We start from the raw sequence: 19,558 nt of genomic DNA, 5'->3' as shown, positions 1-19,558 counted from the left end.
ATAAATTAGCCGCATCGTTTTATAAGCCGCAGGGTCCAGAGCGTAGGAATAAGTAGTAGCTTTTAGCTATGTTATTAACACACCTTTTCAGTGTCTTTTCTTGTGTTTAATAAAAACTATTTGCATTATGGCCGTCGGCAAAGAAAAATCCATAAATTAGCAGCACCGTTTTATAAGCCGCAGGGTACAGAGCGTAGGAAAAAGTTTTAGCTTTTAGCTATGTTATTAACATAACTTTTCAGTGTCTTTTCTTGTGTTTAATAAATACTATCTGCATTATGGCCGTCGGCAAAGAAAAATCCATAAATTAGCAGCACCGTTTTATAAGCCGCAGGGTACAGAGCGTAGGAAAAAGTTTTAGCTTTTAGCTATGTTATTAACATAACTTTTCAGTGTCTTTGCTTGTGTTTGATAAAAAAAAAAAAAAAAATCCATTATGGCCTTCTGCAAAAAGAAATCCATAAATTTGCCGTACGGTTTTATAAGCCGCAGGGTACAGAGCGTAGGCAAAAGTAGTAGCTTTTCGCTATGTTATTAACAGACCTTTTTCAGTGTCTTTGCTTGTGTTTGATAAAAAAATATTTACATTATGGCCGTAGGCAAAGAAAAATCCATAAATTAGCCGCATCGTTTTATAAGACACAGGGTACAGAGCGTATGAAAAAGTAGTAGCTTTTACCTATGTTATTAGCACACCTTTTCAGTGTTTTTGCTTGTGTTTAAGAAAAACGATTTGCATTATGGCCGTCAACAAAGAAAAAATCCATAAATTAGCCGCACCGTTTTATAAGCCGTAGGGTACAGAGCGTAGGAAAAAGTAGTAGCTTTTATCCATGTTATTAACACACATTTTCAGTGTCTTTGCTTGTGTTTAATAAAAACTATTTGCATTATGGCCGTCGGCAAAGAAAAATCCATAAATTAGCAGCACCGTTTTATAAGCCGCAGGGTACAGAGCGTAGGAAAAAGTTTTAGCTTTTAGCTATGTTATTAACATAACTTTTCAGTGTCTTTGCTTGTGTTTGATAAAAAAAAAAAAAAAGATTCCATTATGGCCTTCTGCAAAAAGAAATCCATAAATTTGCCGTACGGTTTTATAAGCCGCAGGGTCCAGAGTGTAGGAAAAAGTAGTAGCTTTTCGCTATGTTATTAACAGACCTTTTTCAGTGTCTTTGCTTGTGTTTGATAAAAAAATATTTACATTATGGCCGTAGGCAAAGAAAAATCCATAAATTAGCCGCATCGTTTTATAAGACACAGGGTACAGAGCGTATGAAAAAGTAGTAGCTTTTACCTATGTTATTAGCACACCTTTTCAGTGTTTTTGCTTGTGTTTAAGAAAAACGATTTGCATTATGGCCGTCAACAAAGAAAAAATCCATAAATTAGCCGCACCGTTTTATAAGCCGTAGGGTACAGAGCGTAGGAAAAAGTAATAGCTTTTATCCATGTTATTAACACACATTTTCAGCGTCTTTGCTTGTGTTTAATAAAAACTATTTGCATTATGGCCGTCGGCAAAGAAAAATCCATAAATTAGCAGCACTGTTTTATAAGCCGCATGGTACAGAGCGTAGGAAAAAGTATTAGCTTTTAGCTATGTTGTTAACACACCTTTTCAGTGTCTTTGCTTGTGTTTGATAAAAAAAAAAAAATATTTCCATTATGGCCGTCAGCAAAGAAAAATCCATAAATTAGCCGCATAGTTTTATAAGCCGTAGGGTAGAGAGCGTAGGAAAAAGTAATAGCTTTTAGCTATGTTATCAACATAACTTTTCAGTGTCTTTGCTTGTGTTTGATAAAAAAAAATATTTCCATTATGCCCTTCAGCAAAAAAAAATCCATAAATTTGCCATACCGTTTTATAAGCCACAGGGTACAGAGCGTAGGAAAAAGTAGTAGCTTTTAGCTATGTTATTAACACACCTTTTTCAGTGTCTTTGCTTGTGTTTGATAAAAAAATATTTACATAATGGCCGTCAGCAAAGAAAAATCCATAAATTAGCTGCACCGTTTTATAAGCCGCAGGGTACAAAGCGTAGGAAAAAGTAGTAGCTTTTAGCTATGTTATTAACACACCTTTTCAGTGTCTTTTCTTGTGTTTAGTAAAAACTATTTGCATTATGGCCGTCGGCAAAGAAAAATCCATAAATTAGCAGCACCGTTTTATAAGACACAGGGTAGAGAGCGTAGGAAAAAGTGTTAGCTTTTAGCTATGTTATTAACACACCTTTTCAGTGTCTTTTCTTGTGTTTAATAAAAGCTATTTGCATTATGGCCGTCGGCAAAGAAAAATCCATAAATTAGCAGCACCGTTTTATAAGACACAGGGTAGAGAGCGTAGGAAAAAGTGTTAGCTTTTAGCTATGTTATTAACACACCGTTTCAGTGTTTTTGCTTGTGTTTAAGAAAAAATATTTGCATTATGGCCGTCAGCAAAGAAAAATCCATAAACTAACCGCACCGTTTTATAAGACACAGGGTACAGAGCGTATGAAAAAGTAGTAGCTTTTATCCATGTTATTAACACACATTTTCAGTGTCTTTGCTTGTGTTTAATAAAAACTATTTGCATAATGGCCGTCGGCAAAGAAAAATCCATAAATTAGCAGCACTGTTTTATAAGCCGCATGGTACAGAGCGTAGGAAAAAGTATTAGCTTTTAGATATGTTGTTAACACACCTTTTCAGTGTCTTTGCTTGTTTGATAAAAAAAAATATATTTCCATTATGGCTGTCAGCAAAGAAAAATCCAGAAATTACCCGCATCGTTTTATAAGCCGTAGGGTAGAGAGCATAGGAATAAGTAGTAGCTTTTAGCTATGTTATTAACACACCTTTTCAGTGTCTTTGCTTGTGTTTATTAAAAACTAATTGCATTATGGCCGTCAGCAGAAAAAATCCATAAGTTAGCTGCACCGTTTTAAAGGCCGGAGGGTACAGAGCGTAGGAAAAAGTGTTAGCTTTTAGTTATGTTATTAACACACATTTTCAGTGTATTTGCTTGTGTTTAGTAAAAACTATTTGCATTATGGCCGTCTGCAAAGAAAAATCCATAAATTAGCTGCACCGTTTTATAAGCCACAGGGTACAGAGCGTAGGAAAAAGTAGTAACTTTTAGCTATGTTATTAACACACCTTTTCAGTGTCTTTGCTTGTGTCTGATAAAAAAAATATTTGCATTATGGCTGTCAGCAGAAAAAAATCCATAAATAAGCTGCACCGTTTTATAAGCTGCAGGGTAGAGAGCGTAGGAAAAAGTAGTAGCTTTTATCTATGTTATTAACACACCTTTTCAGTGTCTTTGCTTGTGTTTAATAAAATGAGTTGACTGATGAACATTATCACATAATTTATTCAGAAAAATAAAGTTATAATAATATTAACTGCAACATGTAAGTGTAAAAAATCCCAACAATATGATTTGTGCAATTTCAGAATGTGTTCGTCCTATTTTTAAACAAAGAAAGCAATCTAAAGTTGTCTTTATTTTTAAGTTATCGTGCTGTGGTTCTACCAGTCTGGCCCACTCGGGAGTACATTTTTCTCCATGTGTCCCCTCATCTAAAATGAGTTTGACACCGCTGCTCTAGTTCCTGTCTTGACTTAACCCCCAAACTTTGGCTGTAGTACTCCTTGACACCCCTAAATAACACTCGCCCATATTCTGCCCCCCAAGTGCCTGTTTATTGAGAAATATTACCAGCAGAAGTAACCCCTCAAGCTTTCATGTTTGTCTCCCCACTTGGATCTGCGACAGTCACGTGCCCGAGGCCGAGGATGGTAGTTTTGCGGAGGACGACGGGTAAGACGCGTGGCGTGTTTTTGTCCTTGTGTGTGGCTTTGCTGTTTCTTGTGACGTGCCAGTGGATGCCTGGATTTACAGGGTACTGTGAACGCAGCATTGCTTGTCGTGATGACGCGTCCTTCTCCGTAATGGAACGTGGGTTGTGTACCGTCGTCGGCTGTTTGTGGCTCTCACACGTGCATCTGCAGGAGCGTTAATGTGTGCAGTGACTGCATGCAACTGTTTTTCATGGGTTGTTGATGTCTAACTGTCTTTTTCGCTGCTTTTCTGCCCGGTAACTAACTCTGAGTCACTTTATGCATGTCATATGTGCATGCATGCATACCACACTCCCAAGTAAAGGTTCAATCCAATGAGGGTTGGTTTGCACCCTAAAAAAATCGACTAAGTGTCCCTGGGTGTAATCATGGCAAGTGCTTTATTATTGTTACACTGCCATCCAGTGGATGGGGGTGCTCACTGCAGCGTTAAAGGCCTACTGAAATGAGATTTTCTCATTTAAACGGGGCTAGCAGGTCCATTCTATGTGTCATACTTGATCATTCTGCGATATTGCCATATTTTTGCTGAAAGGATTTAGTAGAGAACATCGACGATAAATTTAGCTACTTTTGGTCGCTAATAAAAAAGTCTTGCCTTTACCGGAAGTAGCAGACAATGAGGTCATTGTTTATAATGTGAGCCTCCAGCATCAAGAGCTATTCGGACTGAGAAAGCGACAATTTCCCCATTAATTTGAGCGAGGATGAAATATTTGTGGATGAGGAAAGTTAGAGTGAAGGACTAGGAAAAAAAAGGCGATTCCATTGGGAGCGATTCAGATGTTTTTAGACACATTTAATAGGATAATTCTGGGAATTCCCTTATCTTTCTATTGTGTTGCTAGTGTTTTAGTGAGTTAAATAGTACTTGATAGTCAGGTGTTGTTGACGCCAGTCTCTGAGGGAAGTCACGGCAGCTGCATGGACGGCGCAAGCTCCGCTGATCTCCGGTAAGAGGCGACTTTTTACCACAATTTTCTCACCGAAACCTGCCGGTTGACATGTGGTCGGGATCCATTTTCGCTTGACCGCTCTGATCCATAGTAAAGCTTCACCTCCGGGAATTTTAAACAAGGAAACACGGTGTGTTTGTGTGGCTAAAGGCTAAAAGCTTCCCACCTCCATCTTCCTACTTTGACTTCTCCATTATTAATTGAACACATTGCAAAAGATTCAGCAACACAGATGTCCAGAATACTGTGAAATTCTGTGATTAAAGCAGACGACTTATAGTTTGGATCGGGATGGAAAATAATGTCCGCTACAACCGGTGACGTCAAACGCACAATTTGGCGGCGTTTTCAACACGACACTTTGCGGGAAATTCAAAATTGCAATTTAGTAAACTAAAAAGGCCGTATTGGCATGTGTTGCAATGTTAATATTTCATCATTGATATATAAACTATCAGACTGCGTGGTGGGTAGTAGTGGGTTTCAGTAGGCCTTTAAAGTTGGCAAAGAAACTGACCGGTCGGTCATCAACACGTCCAGGCCTCAAGCATGCGAGCTCTAATCTGGAAAAGACTAATTGATTGTTCCCTTGTTCCTGCCGCGACGGGACCCCTGTTGTGCTGGCGGCCGATCAATTAGTGACAGCCGCCCCAGCCTGCTAAAAGCTTCCATCTGCGATGCTGCAGCGGTGCGCCGTGTTCCACTTTTGGATAAATTCTCAGAGCCGTATGGTCGTGGAACGTACAAACCCCAAAACCAGGGAAGTTGGCATGTTGTGTAAATGGTAAATAAAAACAGAATACTTCATCCTTTTCAATTTATATTCAATTGAATAGACTGCAAAGACAAGATATTTAACGTTCAAACTGGACTACTTTATCTTTTGCAAATATTAGCTCATTTGGAATTTCAATATTATACTTAGCAACCTCATCTCGCGGGCCGGATAAAACCTGGTCTAGATAGTTGTAGACCTCCATGTTTTTTCCAAGTTTCCATCTGTTTTATCATGTAGAATGATGTCTGGGTACGCCACCTTGGTATAATCTTTGATATCACTCGACAACCTTTTTTTGATAAAGTATAGAGATCTATTCCATTGCATCGTTGGATTTTTAGCTTTTTGCAGGAAGATTTGGTGGACCTGCACTGCTTTTCACTTCCGGGAAGAAGTCACGTGACAGAATACCAACTCAAACTATAGATCAAAGCTCTGTGACTTGCGAGTATATACCATGGAGTCTGTTAGAATATCTGCCGTAGACATGTGAGTGGGGAATGACGGAGATAGATATAAATGGGTTGTACTTGTATAGCGCTTTTCTACCTTCAAGGTACTCAAAGCGCTTTGACACTACTTCCACATTCACACACACATTCACACACTGATGGAGGGAGCTGCCATGCAAGGCGCCAACCAGCACCCATCAGGAGCAAGGGTGAAGTGTCTTGCTCAGGACACAACGGACATGACGAGGTTGGTTCTAGGTGGGATTTGAACCAGTGACCCTCGGGTTGCGCACGGCCACTCTTCCACTGCGCCACGCCGTCCCTTATCTACATATATCCATATTTAAGAGTTATTTCTTTTCTATCGTCATATTTGAAATAGCTAGCGTTCCATCTTGTACTCTTTTTATCTTTTCCGTGGTACACTGTGGACTACCTTGAGCTTAGAATGCAGGAGTAGCAATACTCCTTTTTACTATATCTTCCTGTCTCCAGCTGAGGAAAACAATAGATATGTGTATTCGCTCTGAAGGGTGGGGGCTATTGGCATATTGAAAAAGACAACCCTTCCGTAGTGTTTTCAGATCAATTGAAGGTTGTTTTTTTAGGTTGGTCTCCCCAAAGCTTTGGAATAAAATGCAAAATACCTATTCTGTTCTGGGTTATCATTTAAAATCAGTTTATGTGTCATCAAAAGAACTTGGGATTGACCAGCAACTTAAATTCCCTTTGAGGAACATCTGGTCCAAACGCAACAGAACTATTTTCTGACAGCGTCTGACATGTTCAGATGAAAGAGAGGCCATCTTTGTGATATGTTATGCTGTGATGCATCCACCCTGCGTGGGGATTCTTTCATTTTTAACCGGGCATCTCTCAACAATCAGGGTCAATTACTAGTTGACAAATGCTCTCATAATTTCCCGATCGCCTCCTAGGTTTATTCCGATGAATCTTCCAAGTAACCTACGGATGATCTCCACAATATTGATTCCAGCTCCTCCGTTAATTTGCATCGTCAGCGTCTGCCGGGCCCCTCAGCCATCTTCTGAAGGCCCGGCTGGTAACGTTTCTATCGAGCCTGCAGTGCCAGCGACAAAGCTGCTGTCCGCCTGATTTGCAGGACGCCATTTATCACGGCATGTCTGGATCGATGGCGCCCGGGCAGCCGCCGCACGGCCCCTCTAGAGGGGCCACGGCTGCAGGGATGATGAACGACATCATTTCTTTTAGTTGGCTCGCTTCGCCATCAGCACCTTATTGACACCCTCCATTCATTAAATACGTTATCAGCGTGCTCAGCTCATGAATTATTCCCTCTAACAAAATGTTATTTTATATTATTGCTATTAGAACATGATGTCATGACTGTGTTGAGTTTCCAATAATTTCTACAAGTCTTATTTTTTTGTGATAGAGCGATTGGAGCGCATACTTGTTGGTCACACGAAACATTAATAAAGTTTGGTTCTTTTAAGAATTTATTATGGGTCTACTGAAAATGTGAGCAAATCTGCTGGGTCAAAAGTATACATACAGCAATGTTAATATTTGCTTACATGTCCTTTGGCGAGTTTCACTGCAATAAGGCGCTTTTGGTAGCCATCCACAAGCTTCTGGTTGAATTTTTGACCACTTCTCTTGACAAAATTCAAAGTTTAGCTAAAAAATTTTTGGGGACATGGACTTGTTTCTTCAGCATTGTACACACGTTTAAATCAGGACTTTGGGAAGGCCATTCTAAAACCTTCTTTCTAGCCTGATTTAGCCATTCCTTTACCACTTTTGACGTGTGTTTGGGGTCGTTGTCCTGTTGGAACACCCAACTGCGCCCGAGACCCAACCTCCGGGCTGATGATTTTAGGTTTCCTGAAGAATTTGGAGGTAATCCTCCTTTTTCGTTGTCCTATTTACTCTCTGTAAAGCACCAGTTCCATTGGCAGCAAAACAGGCCCAGAGCATAATACTACCACCACCATGGTTGCCAGTAAGGATGGTGTTCCTGGGATTAAAGGCCTCACCTATTTTCCTCCAAACATATTGCTGGGTATTGTGGCCAAATAGCTCAATTTTTGTTTCATCTGACATCACATGGACAAAGATAAAACCTTCTGGAGGAAAGTTCTGTGGTCAGATGGAACAAAAATTGAGCTGTTTGGCCACAATACCCAGCAATATGTTTGGAGGAGAAAAGGTGAGGCCTTTTAATTCCAGGAACACCATACCTACCGTCAACCATGGTGGTAGTAGTATTATGCTTTGGGCCTGTTTTGCTGCCACTGGAACTGGTGCTTTGCAGAGTTTAACCCCTGACTTAAACGTGTGGACAATGCTGAAGAAACAAGTCCGTGTCAGAAAACCAACAAACTTAGCTGATCTGCACTAAGTTTGTCAAGAGGACTGGTCAAAAATTCAACCAGAATGTTGTGGATGGCTACCAAAAGCACCTTATTGCAGTGAAACTTGCCAAGGGACATGTAAGCAAATATTAACATTGCTGTATGTATACTTTTGACACGGTCACATTTACTCACATTTTCAGTAGACTCATAATAAATTCATAAAAGAACCAAACTTCATGAATGTTTTTTGTGACCAACAAGTATGTGCTCCAATCACTCTATCACAAAAAAAAACAAGAGTTGTAGAAATTATTGGAAATTCAAGACAACAAAAAGCATGCATAATTTTTGCTACTGGCTTTTATTGCATGAAAGTGAAAGTTACCTTTCTTTAACTGAGTTAATTTGGTTTTCCATCACTAATGTACCCTACCAAAATGTTTTTTGACCATATTTATTTGTATGTTTACTAGGGGTGTAACAGTTCAGAAAAATTTCGGTTCGGTATGTAGTACGGTTCAGAGGTCACGGTTGGGTTCATTTTCAGTACAGTAAAAAAACAACCAAATATAAATTTTTTTGGGTTACTTATTTACCAAATTTGCAAAATCTTCCAGCAAAAATATTTTTCTTAGTGGAATATTTGATGTGAAGTAATGGCAACCTTGGATAGGTCAATAATTCATAATAACATTGATTTTAATTCAATATTATGTTTTGAGCAATGCCAGTTTGAAAGGAAAAAAAACAGCTTAGTTTTTTTAGTCAACGTTGCAACTTTTTCTAAGTTACATTTAGACTTTAAGCTTTTTGATTTCACTTTTATTAATGTTTTTGTTTATTTTAATAGTATTTTTAGAATGTGCCATGGGCCTTTAAAACATTAGCCGTGGGCCGCATATGGTTTCCGGGGCACACTTTTGACACCCCTGCTATAGATAATAAAAAATGAAATCAAATAAATCTATAGGTAAAAAGCAGAGCCTGGCGACGCATGCGCCTTCATCATAACTCTGTCTGTCTCTGCCCCTCCCTCACGAATTCTGCTGCGTGCACAATTTGTTTTGTTTTCAACCCCTTCTTAACACTGAACGTACATTGAAAATACACGCAACCCTAACTCAAAATACCGGACATTTGAGGCATTTAAGAAACTCCACCCGGACAGCCCAGCAAAAGAGGACACATCCATTGAAAAGACGATGTATGGTCACTCTATCCTAGCCCAGTCGTTGCTAGCATGCCGTGTGTTGTGCCTCGGTGTACAATGTTTACACAACGTTCGGTCGTTACTTAATATGTCCGTGTGGAAACTTGTTCGGTACACCTCCAAACCGAACCGAAACCCCCGTACCGAAACGGTTCAATACAAATACACGTACCGTTACACCCCTAATATTTACTCCGATGACGTGGCGACTTGTGCGGGGTGTACCCCACCCTCCGCCCGATTGTAGCTGAGATAGGCACCAGCGCCCCCCGCCACCCTAAAGGGAATAAGCGTTAGAGAATGGATGGATGGATATTCCAGTAGTGGCTTTTAATGTCATGCAAACCAGTGGTCCCCAACTTTTTTGTGTCTGCGGGGGGGGACATTTTTTTTTAATTTTTTTTCTTTTTTCTTTGTCATGAAAAAGGGACGTTTTTGTCATGAAAAAGGGAGGTTTTTGTGGTTGGTGCACTAATTGTAAGTGTATATTGTGTTTTTATGTTGATTTAATACATTTTTTATTTTTTTATTTTTTTTGGGGTCATGAAAAAGGGACCTTTTTGTCATGAAAAAGGGAGTTTTTTGTGGTTGGTGCACTAATTGTAAGTGTATATTGTGTTTTTTTATGTTGATTTAATAATTTTTTTTTTTTTTGGGGGGGGGTCATGAAAAAGGGACCTTTTTGTCATGAAAAAGGGAGGTTTTTGTGGTTGGTGCACTAATTGTAAGTGTATATTGTGTTTTTATGTTGATTTAATACATTTTTTATTTTTTTATTTTTTTTGGGGTCATGAAAAAGGGACCTTTTTGTCATGAAAAAGGGAGTTTTTTGTGGTTGGTGCACTAATTGTAAGTGTATGTTGTGGTTTTATGTTGATTTAATACATTTTTAATTTTTTTATTATTTTTTGGGGGGGGTCATGAAAAAGGGACCTTTTTGTCATGAAAAAGGGAGGTTTTTGTGGTCGGTGCACTAATTGTAAGTGTATATTGTGGTTTTATGTTGATTTAATGAAAATAAATAAATATATATATATATTTTTTTTTTTTTTTTTTGTTAGTTTTTTTTAATAAAAATGAATAAAAAATTATTCTGCTGCCCGGTACCAATCGGGCCGGGGCCATGGCCCGGTGGTTGGGGACCACTGATGTAAACTACACTTTCCTTACATACTGTAAGCACGTTGTTTCATTTGTGTGTGTGTGTGTGTGTGTGTGTGTGTGTGTGTGTGTGTGTGTGTGTGTGTGTGTGTGTGTGTGTGTGTCGTCATTCCAGGCACAGCACGCACTCGTCGGAGGAGTCTGGTTTTGTTGACCCGAGCTTGCTGGAAAACCTCCAAAGTAATCATGTGAGTAACGTTGGGAGTTCCCTGCTTCCTTTTTTGCAAGTATTTTTAAATTCCTGCTCTTTTGTTGATTACAATGTTGTGCTGAGTGGATGCAGATACTACAAAACCCAAAACCAGTGAAGTTAGCAGGTTGTGTAAATGGTAAATAAAAACAGAATACAATGATTTGCAAATCCTTTTCAACTTATATTCAATTGAAAAGACTGCAAAGACAAGATATTTAATGTTCGAATTCAGAAACTTATTTTTTTTTTGCAAATAACTTTAACTTTAATGTCAGCAACACATTGCAAAAAAGTAGTCACAGGGGCATTTTTACCACTGTGTTACATGGCCTTTCCTTTTAACAACACTCAGTAAACGTTTGGGAACTGAGGAGACCAATTTTTGAAGCTTTTCAGGTGGAATTCTGTTGTAACACGTGGCTTGGCATTGTTTAGCTGAAATAAGCAGGGGCGTCCATGATAACGTTGCTTGGATGTGTCAGAGTTTGTATGAGACGAACCCCAAGATGCAGAGAAGGAGGGAGGCATTTTGCAGGAAAACATGATTTAATTTAAAACACTAAGACAAAAAGAAACAAAGGGTACAAACAAAAAGCACGCATGTGGGCGGAAAACAAACAAAAAGAGCTACCATGGAAACTAGAAAATAAACGGAGCTTAGCATGTAAGCTAGCGGGTAGCGAGGAGGAAAACAGAAGTCGTACTTGTAATAAGAAAACAAACTGGAAGCAGTGGAAAAAAAACTGTGAGCTACAAACATCTAACAAATATAGCTTACGACACGACAGATAGCAACGATAAGAGCGACATCGACATGACAATAATCCAGCCGTGACTGGAAGACAAAGAAGGTACAAATAGGAATGGGCTGATTGACACCAGGTGTGGCCAGGTGCCAATCAGCCGCACCTGAGGGGAAAACAGCGCACAGGGGAAAAAAACAGGAAGCAGACAAAATAAGAGCGCTGACAGGAACTAAAAACAGGAAATACTAAACACACACACAGGAAAAACTAAAACACAAACAAACTGTCCGGGGTCTCCGTTGTGGTATTTTAGGCTTCATATTGCGCCACACATTTTCAATGGGAGACAGGTCTGGACTACAGGCAGGCCAACCTAGTACCCGCGCTCTTTTACTATGAAGCCACGCTGTTGTAACACGTGGCTTGGCATTGTTTAGCTGAAATAAGCAGGGGCATCCATAATAGCGTTGCTGGGATGTGTCAGTTTGTTTGTGACGAACCCCAAGATGCAGAGAAGGAGGGAGGCATTTTGCAGGAAAACATGATTTAATTTAAAACACTAAGACAAAAACAAACAAAGGGTACAAACAAAAAGCACGCACGTGGGCGGAAAACAAACAAAAAGAGCTCGCATTGGAACTAGAAAATAAACGGAGCTTAGCCTGGAAGCTAGCGGGTAGCGAGCAGGAAAACAGAAGTCGTACTTGTAATAAGAAAACAAACTGGAAGCAGGGAACAAAAAACTGTGAGCTACAAACATCTAACAAATATAGCTTACGACACGACAGATAGCAACGATAGGAGCGACATCGACATGACAATAATCCAGCCCCGACTGGAAGACAAAGAAGGTACAAATAGGAATGGGCTGATTGACACCAGGTGTGGCCAGGTGCCAATCGGCCGCAGCTGAGAGGAAAACAGCGCACAGGGGGAAAAAACAGGAAGCAGACAAAATAAGAGCGCTGACAGGAACTAAAAACAGGAAATACTAAACACACACAGAGGAAAAACTAAAACACGAACAAACTGTCAGTGGCAAGCCTGACAGGATGGCAACAAATGTAGCTCCTGTACGTACCTTTCAGCATTAATGGTGCCTTCACAGATGTGTAAGTTACCCATCCCTTGGGCACTAATACATCCCCATACCATCACAGATGCTGGCTTTTCTACTTTGCGCCTATAACAATCCGGATGGTCCTTTTCCTCTTTGTTTTGGAGGACACGACATCCACAGTTTCCAAAAACAATTTGAAATGTGTTCTCGTCAGACCACAGAACACTTTTCCACTTTGCATCAGTCCATCTTAAATGAGCTGGGGCCCAGCAAAGCCGGCGGTGTTTCTGGGTGTTGTTGATAAATGTCTTTCGCTTTGCATAGTAGAGTTTTGACTTGCACTTACAGATGTAGCAACGAACCATAGTTACTGACAGTGGTTTTCTGAAGTGTTCCTGAGCCCATGTGGTGATATCCGTTACACACTGATGTCGCTTTTTGATGCAGTACCGCCTGAGGGATCCAAAGTCATGGGCATTCAATTTTACGTGCAGGGATTTCTCCAGATTCTCTGAACCTTTTGATGATATTACGGACCGTAGATGGTGAAATCTTTAAATTCCTTGCAATAGCTGGTTGAGAAATGTTCTTAAACTGTTGGAAAATTTGCTCAAGCATTTGTTGACAAAGTGGTGACCCTCGCCCCATCCTTGTTTGTTAATGACTGAGCATTTCATGGAAGCTACTTTTATACCCAATAATGGCACCCACCTGTTCCCTTGTGGGATGTTCCAAATAAGTGTTTGATGAGCATTCCTCAACAATCTCCGTCTTTTTTGCCACTTGTGGCAGCTTTTTTGAAACAATTTGCAAGCATCAAATTCCAAACGACCTAGTATTTGCAAAAAATAACAGAGTTTTCCTGTTTGGACGTTAAATATCTTGTCTTTGCAGTCTATTTAATTGAATATAGGTTGAAAAGGTTTTATAAATCATTGTATTCTGTTTTTATTTACCATTTATACATCATGCCAACTTCACTGGTTTTGGGTTTTGTACTTCCTGCCTGTCTGATCGACACTTGAAAGGGTTACGTTGGACTTAAGTCACATGGGTTTCAACCCTGCTCCGCTCGTCTTTAAGTAACAGTGGACTGTTTTTAGACAGTCTATAGCAGGTCTAAGCAGGGGTCACCAACCTTTTTGAAACCAAGAGCTACTTCTTGGGTACTGATTAATGCCAAGGGCTATCAGTTTGATACACACTTAAATCAATTGCCAGAAATAGCCAATTTGCTCAATTTACCTTTAATAAATAAATCAATATATATTTAAAAAATGTGTATTTCTCTCTGTCATTCCGTCGTACATTTCTTTCCTTTTACGGAAGGTTTTTTGTAGAGAATAAATGATGGAAAAAAACACTTAATTGAATGGTTTAAAAGAGGAGAAAACACACAAAAAAAAAAGAAAATAAAATTTTGAAACAGTTTATCTTCAATTTCGACTCTTTAAAATTCAAAATTCAACCGAAAAAATTTAATTAAAAAACTAGCTAATTTGAATCTTTTTGAATTTTTTTTTAAAAACAATTTATGGAACATCATTAGTATTTTTTCCTGATTAAGATTAATTTTTGAATTTTGATGACGTGTTTTAAATAGGTTAAAATCCAATCTGCACTTTGTTAGAATATATAACAAATTGGACCAAGATATATTTCTAACAAAGACAAATCATTATTTCTTCGAGATTTTCCGGAACAAACTTTATAAAAAAAATTCAAAAGACTTTGAAATAAGATTTTCTAGATTTGCCAGAAGAATTTATTTGAATTTTAATCACAAGTTTTAAGAAATATTTCACAAATATTCTTCGTCAAAAAAAACAGAAGCTAAAATGAAGAATTAAATTAAAATGTGTTTATTATTCTTTTCATCCATCCATCCATTTTTTACCGCTTAATCCCTTTTGGGTCGCGGGGGGCGCTGGTGCCTATCTCAGCTACAATCTTTAAAATAAAAAATAAAATAAAAATTACTTGAACTTTGATCTAAATTGTCAGGAAAGAAGAGGTATATGTGTTTAAAAATCCTAAAATCATTTTTAAGGTTGTATTTTTTCTCTAAAATTGTCTTTCTGAAAGTTATAAGAAGCAAAGTAAAAAATTAAATACATTTATTTAAACAAGTTAAGACCAAGTCTTTAAAATATTTTCTTGGATTTTCAAATTCTATTTGAGGTTTTGTCTCTCTTAGAATTAAAAATGTCGAGCAAATCAAGACCAGCTTACTAGTAAATAAATAAAATGTAAAAAATAGAGGCAGCTCACTGGTAAGTGCTGCTATTTGAGCTATTTTTAGAACAGGCCAGCGGGCGACTCGTCTGGTCCTTACGGGCTACCTGGTGCCCGCGGGCACCGTGTTGGTGACCCCTGGTCTATAGCAACACAGTCCAGTATTAAATAAATGAGTTTGAATCCCCTGATTGTAGACGCGTTTTGCCTCATGTGATTCGTCCAAAGTGAGCCTGCTAACGAGCTGTAAAATGTGACCCGTGTCCATGGCAACGTGAACCCTGCTAATTATGACAGTACGACTCTAATCAAGCATGATTACCATAATCTATACTGCGATGCAAACTGTACAATGACTAGATAGCGCCATCTTAAAATGTTTATTTTTGTCCTGTCTTGCTACTCAGACAAATCATATAGTTGATGTACAGTAGATGCCCATATTTGCTGTACTGATTTTTCTAAAATATAAAATAGACGTGTGGGTGACTTCTATTGTTGCCTTATTACTCAATATTTTTCTTCTATTCGGGGTGTTGTTTTGTCGTTGTTTACAAAGTCAGAAAAAAGTCTCTGGATAGGAAGGTTTTAGTATTAGTATTATTTTATTTACTTATTGTGCTTTAGACGCTTTATTTTGTGAAAAAAAAAAGATATTGTAGAATTAAAGACTAACTAATACACCCAATCATACAAAACCAAAAACCAGTGAAGTTGGCACGTTGTGTAAATGCTAAATAAGAACAAAATACAATGTTTTGCAAATCATTTTCAACTTATATTAAATTAAATAGACTGCAAAGACAAGATATTTAACGTTCGAACCGTAGAACTTTTTTTGTGCAAATATTAGCTCATTTGGAATTGGATGCCTGCAACATGTTTCAAAAAAGCTGGCACAGGTGGCAAAAAAGACTGAGAACATTGGGAGATGCTCATCAAACACTTATTTGGAACATCCCACAGGTGAAAATTCTAATTTGGAACAGGCGGGTGCCATGATTGGGTATAAAAGCAGCTTCCATGAAATGCTCAGTCATTCACAAACAAGGACGGAGCGAGGGTCACCACTTTGGGAAGAAATGCGTGAGCAAATTGTCCAACAGTTTAAGAACAACATTTGTCACCCAGTTATTGCAAGGAATTTAGGGGTTTCACCATCTACGGTCCGTAATATCATCGAAAGGTTCCGAGAATCTGGAAAAATCACTCCATTTAAGCGATGATACTATGGACCTTCGATCCCTCAGGAGGCACTGCATCAAAAAGCGAGATCAGTGTGTAAAGGATATCACCACATGGGCTCAGGACCCCTTCAGAAAACCACTTTCAGTAACTACAGTGCATTGCTAAATGTGTAAGTGCAAGTTAAAACTCTACTATGCAAAGCAAAAGCCGTTTATCAACAACACCCAAAAACGCCGCCCATGTAACACAGTGGTAAAAATGCCCCATGTGTTGCTGCTTTTAAATTTTAAGTTAATGATTATTTGCAAAAAAAAAAAAATAGTTTCTCAATTCGAACTTGTACTTGTTTGTACAACAATACTAGCACATAAATAAATAAAATAAAACAAGATTCATAAAAATGTACTTTAGATCGTCTTGGGGAAGATGTGCTGTCATAAAAATGCAGTTGGGACTTTTACCACACGCTTCACGCCCATCACTGTGGCTTTGACAGAGGCTGATGACCCGGGGGTCAGAGCGGAGGTTAAGGGTCAGGGCCCACTGCTGACAAGACAGAACAAGACCGTCTTCCTCGATTCTTTGCACTTGAGCCTGTCAGGGTCTTGGTTGGCATAATACACACGTCACAATTCCAAGCCCACATGGACGCTAACCTGGTCTTCTCTGCGCTCCAAAGGCTGCTTGTCCTTCAGAGGACACCTGTCCATCCTGGACTTGATTAACATGATGGGGGTAGGGTCGAGGGTGGGGTGCTTTTTCATTTTCAACCGACCCTTTGATTCGTTTTGATGCATTTCGTCTGAGCACGGTTGCCATGGACGACCAGACCAGCAGATTTAATAATGCAGAGCCTGTGCTCAAACACCCTTCGGTTTGCCTCGGAGATCTGAGGTAACAAAACAGTCTTCTTTTGGTCAGCAAGGGTCCATTTTTTAGCAAATAGTGCATACAAATGAGTTTTTTGGGCCATTTTGTACCATATTACACGACTTGATGTGGAGCTGACTGTTGTTGAAGCCTTGTACAAAACCAGTGAAGTTGTCACTGTGATGGTCTCAAGCTGTCGTCTTGCGGGTTCCCAGGACCACCAAGGAAGGACACGACTTCGAGCAGTTTGACTTTGTGTATTTTTCAATGAACACCTCAGTCCAGGTCGCCTTTCCGCTCCTCTTTTCCGCTCGCTCGTCGTCTGTCTTCGTCTCTCCTCCTCTCTCGCTCTGCGTCAGCTGCATTCTTGCTTCTTCCAGTCTTTGCACTTCCCTTTCCGATGTCAATGGCTGCCACCCTTTTAACCACTGCGAGAGGATTGCATGATTGTCCCTAAGTGCGTGATCTACGCAGCTGATTTTGATTGAGGCTTTGCTCCCGGTGCGCCCCGCCTCGCCGCTCGGTCGCCCCCTCCTCGCCTCCATCTTGGGTCGGGCTCCAGCGTGCCCTGCCTGTCTGTCAGACCGTCGGCTCCGCCTCTCCACAGTCACGTTGTGTAATTCGTAAATAAAAACAGATTACAATGCTTTGCAAATCCTTTTCAACTTATATTGAAGTGAATAGACTGCAAAGACAGGATACTTAATATTTAAGCTTATTTCCGAATAAACATTAACTTAGAATTTAATGGCACAGAAGTGGGCACAGGGGCATTTTTACCACTGTGTTACATGGCCTTTCCTTTTAATAACACTCAGTAAACGTTCGGGCACTGAGGTTGGTTTGGTCTCATGCAGTGAGTATTACTACTGTATATTAGACACGTCCGATAATGGCTTTTTTTGCCAATATTCCGATATTGTCCAACTCTTAATTACCGATTCCGATATCAACAGATACCGATATATACAGTTGTGGAATGAAGACATTATTATGCCTAATTTTGTTGTGATGCCCCGCTGGATGCCTTAAACAATGTAACAAGGTTTTCCAAGGGGGGGGGGGGGGGGGGGTGTATATTGTAGCGTCCCGGAAGAGTTAGTACTGCAGGGAATTCTGGGTATTTGTTCTGTGGTGTTTATGTTGTGTTACGGTGCGGATGGTCTCCCGAAATGTGTTTTTCATTTTTGTTTGGTGTGGGTTCACAGTGTGGCGCCTATTTGTAACAGTGTTGAAGTTGTTTATACGGCCACCATCAGTGTGACCTGTATGGCTGTCGACCAAGTATGCATTGCATTCACTTGTGGGTGTGAAAATATTATGGGACTGGGCCGGCACGCAAAGGAAGTGCCTTTAAGGTTTATTGGCGCTCTGTACTTTAAAATGTCATAAATGTTACTTTTTGAAACCAATATCGATCATTTCCGATATTACATTTTGAAGCATTTATCGGCCGATAATATCGGCAGTCCGATATTATCAGACATCCCTACTGTATATTGATATTTTTTTTCAGTTCAATTAGCCATTTTATGCTTGAACATTTTTAATAATTTGCCGAATGTGTTCAGAAAAAACAAAAAAATCTGTGATGAAGGAAAACGGCAAACTGGGGTAGGTTCCTGTGTTTGAGAGTCATGCCATAGTGTCTTTTTATAAAGAGACACTGCCACCTTCTGGACTGGAATGCAAATTACAGAAGTATCACACATTTTGACAAAACAATTTTCACCATTTTTTTCCTTTGTTTTGCTTTCTTTGGACAAGGTTAAGCACTTTGAAAAAAATATTTTGCAGGCATGAACATGCATCAGTAAAATCTTGTCTCTGCTCCTTGTTGCTAGCGTCTCGTCAAATAACGAAGTCATTATACTCATTAGTTCTCGTTAGGCGTTTCAGAGACGGACTACATGTTGTAGCAAACAAGTGAGGCCTTTGAAAGCACTCAAGAGACCTTGTGGTACAGTACATGAAATATTGATTTGCGGCAATGTGTTGTTGATGTTCTACGTGGAGATGCAGAAACCACACATTACTTCACAAGGTGCAATGATGGATTCTCCCTCTGTGAGGATGAGGATTGTGCGGATTTCTAGGCTGTAAAAGCTGTCTTTCATTCTCTGTCCCCACAGTTCAGGAGTCACCAACCTTTTTGAAACCAAGAGCTACTTCTTGGGTACTGATTAATGCGAAGGGCTACCAGTTTGATACACACTTAAATAGATTGCCAGAAATAGCCAATTTGCTTAATTTACCTTTAACTCTGTTATTGTTAATAATTAATGATATTTATCTTTGTGGAAACACTGATTATATTAATGATTTATCACAATAAATATATATAGAAACAGACAAATATTTTTTTAAATATATTTCGACGCTTTAAAATTAAAAAATTCAACCGAAAAAAAAAAGGAGGAAAACTAGCTAATTCGAATCTTTTTGTAAAAATTAAAAAAAGAATTTAAGGAACATCATTTAAAATTTGATTTTTTTGAATTTTGATGACATGTTTTAAAAA

At 39.1% G+C, this 19,558-nt stretch overlaps 1 protein-coding gene across 6 annotated transcripts in view; it reads left to right on the top strand.

The window, feature by feature from the left end:
* Positions 1 to 19,558, top strand: part of LOC133546053 (phospholipid-transporting ATPase IA-like) — a 441,030-nt gene that overhangs the window by 186,178 nt on the left and 235,294 nt on the right. For 5 of the 6 annotated variants that reach the window (XR_009804972.1, XM_061891879.1, XM_061891878.1 and 2 more), the window contains 2 exons: positions 3,761 to 3,805; positions 10,861 to 10,933. Coding sequence is in view for 5 of the 6 variants with exons in the window: in XM_061891879.1 (XP_061747863.1) it covers positions 3,761 to 3,805; positions 10,861 to 10,933 (118 nt within the window). In the remaining variant the exon portion in view is untranslated. The remainder of the gene's footprint in view (positions 1 to 3,760; positions 3,806 to 10,860; positions 10,934 to 19,558) is intronic. The other variant, XM_061891880.1, reaches the window with a different exon arrangement.

Source organism: Nerophis ophidion, linkage group LG29 (assembly GCF_033978795.1).
Source record: "Nerophis ophidion isolate RoL-2023_Sa linkage group LG29, RoL_Noph_v1.0, whole genome shotgun sequence".
Lineage (NCBI taxonomy): Eukaryota > Metazoa > Chordata > Actinopteri > Syngnathiformes > Syngnathidae > Nerophis > Nerophis ophidion.
The sequence above is the reverse complement of the archived record's forward strand: the minus strand, read 5'-3'. Positions and strand labels throughout refer to the sequence as shown.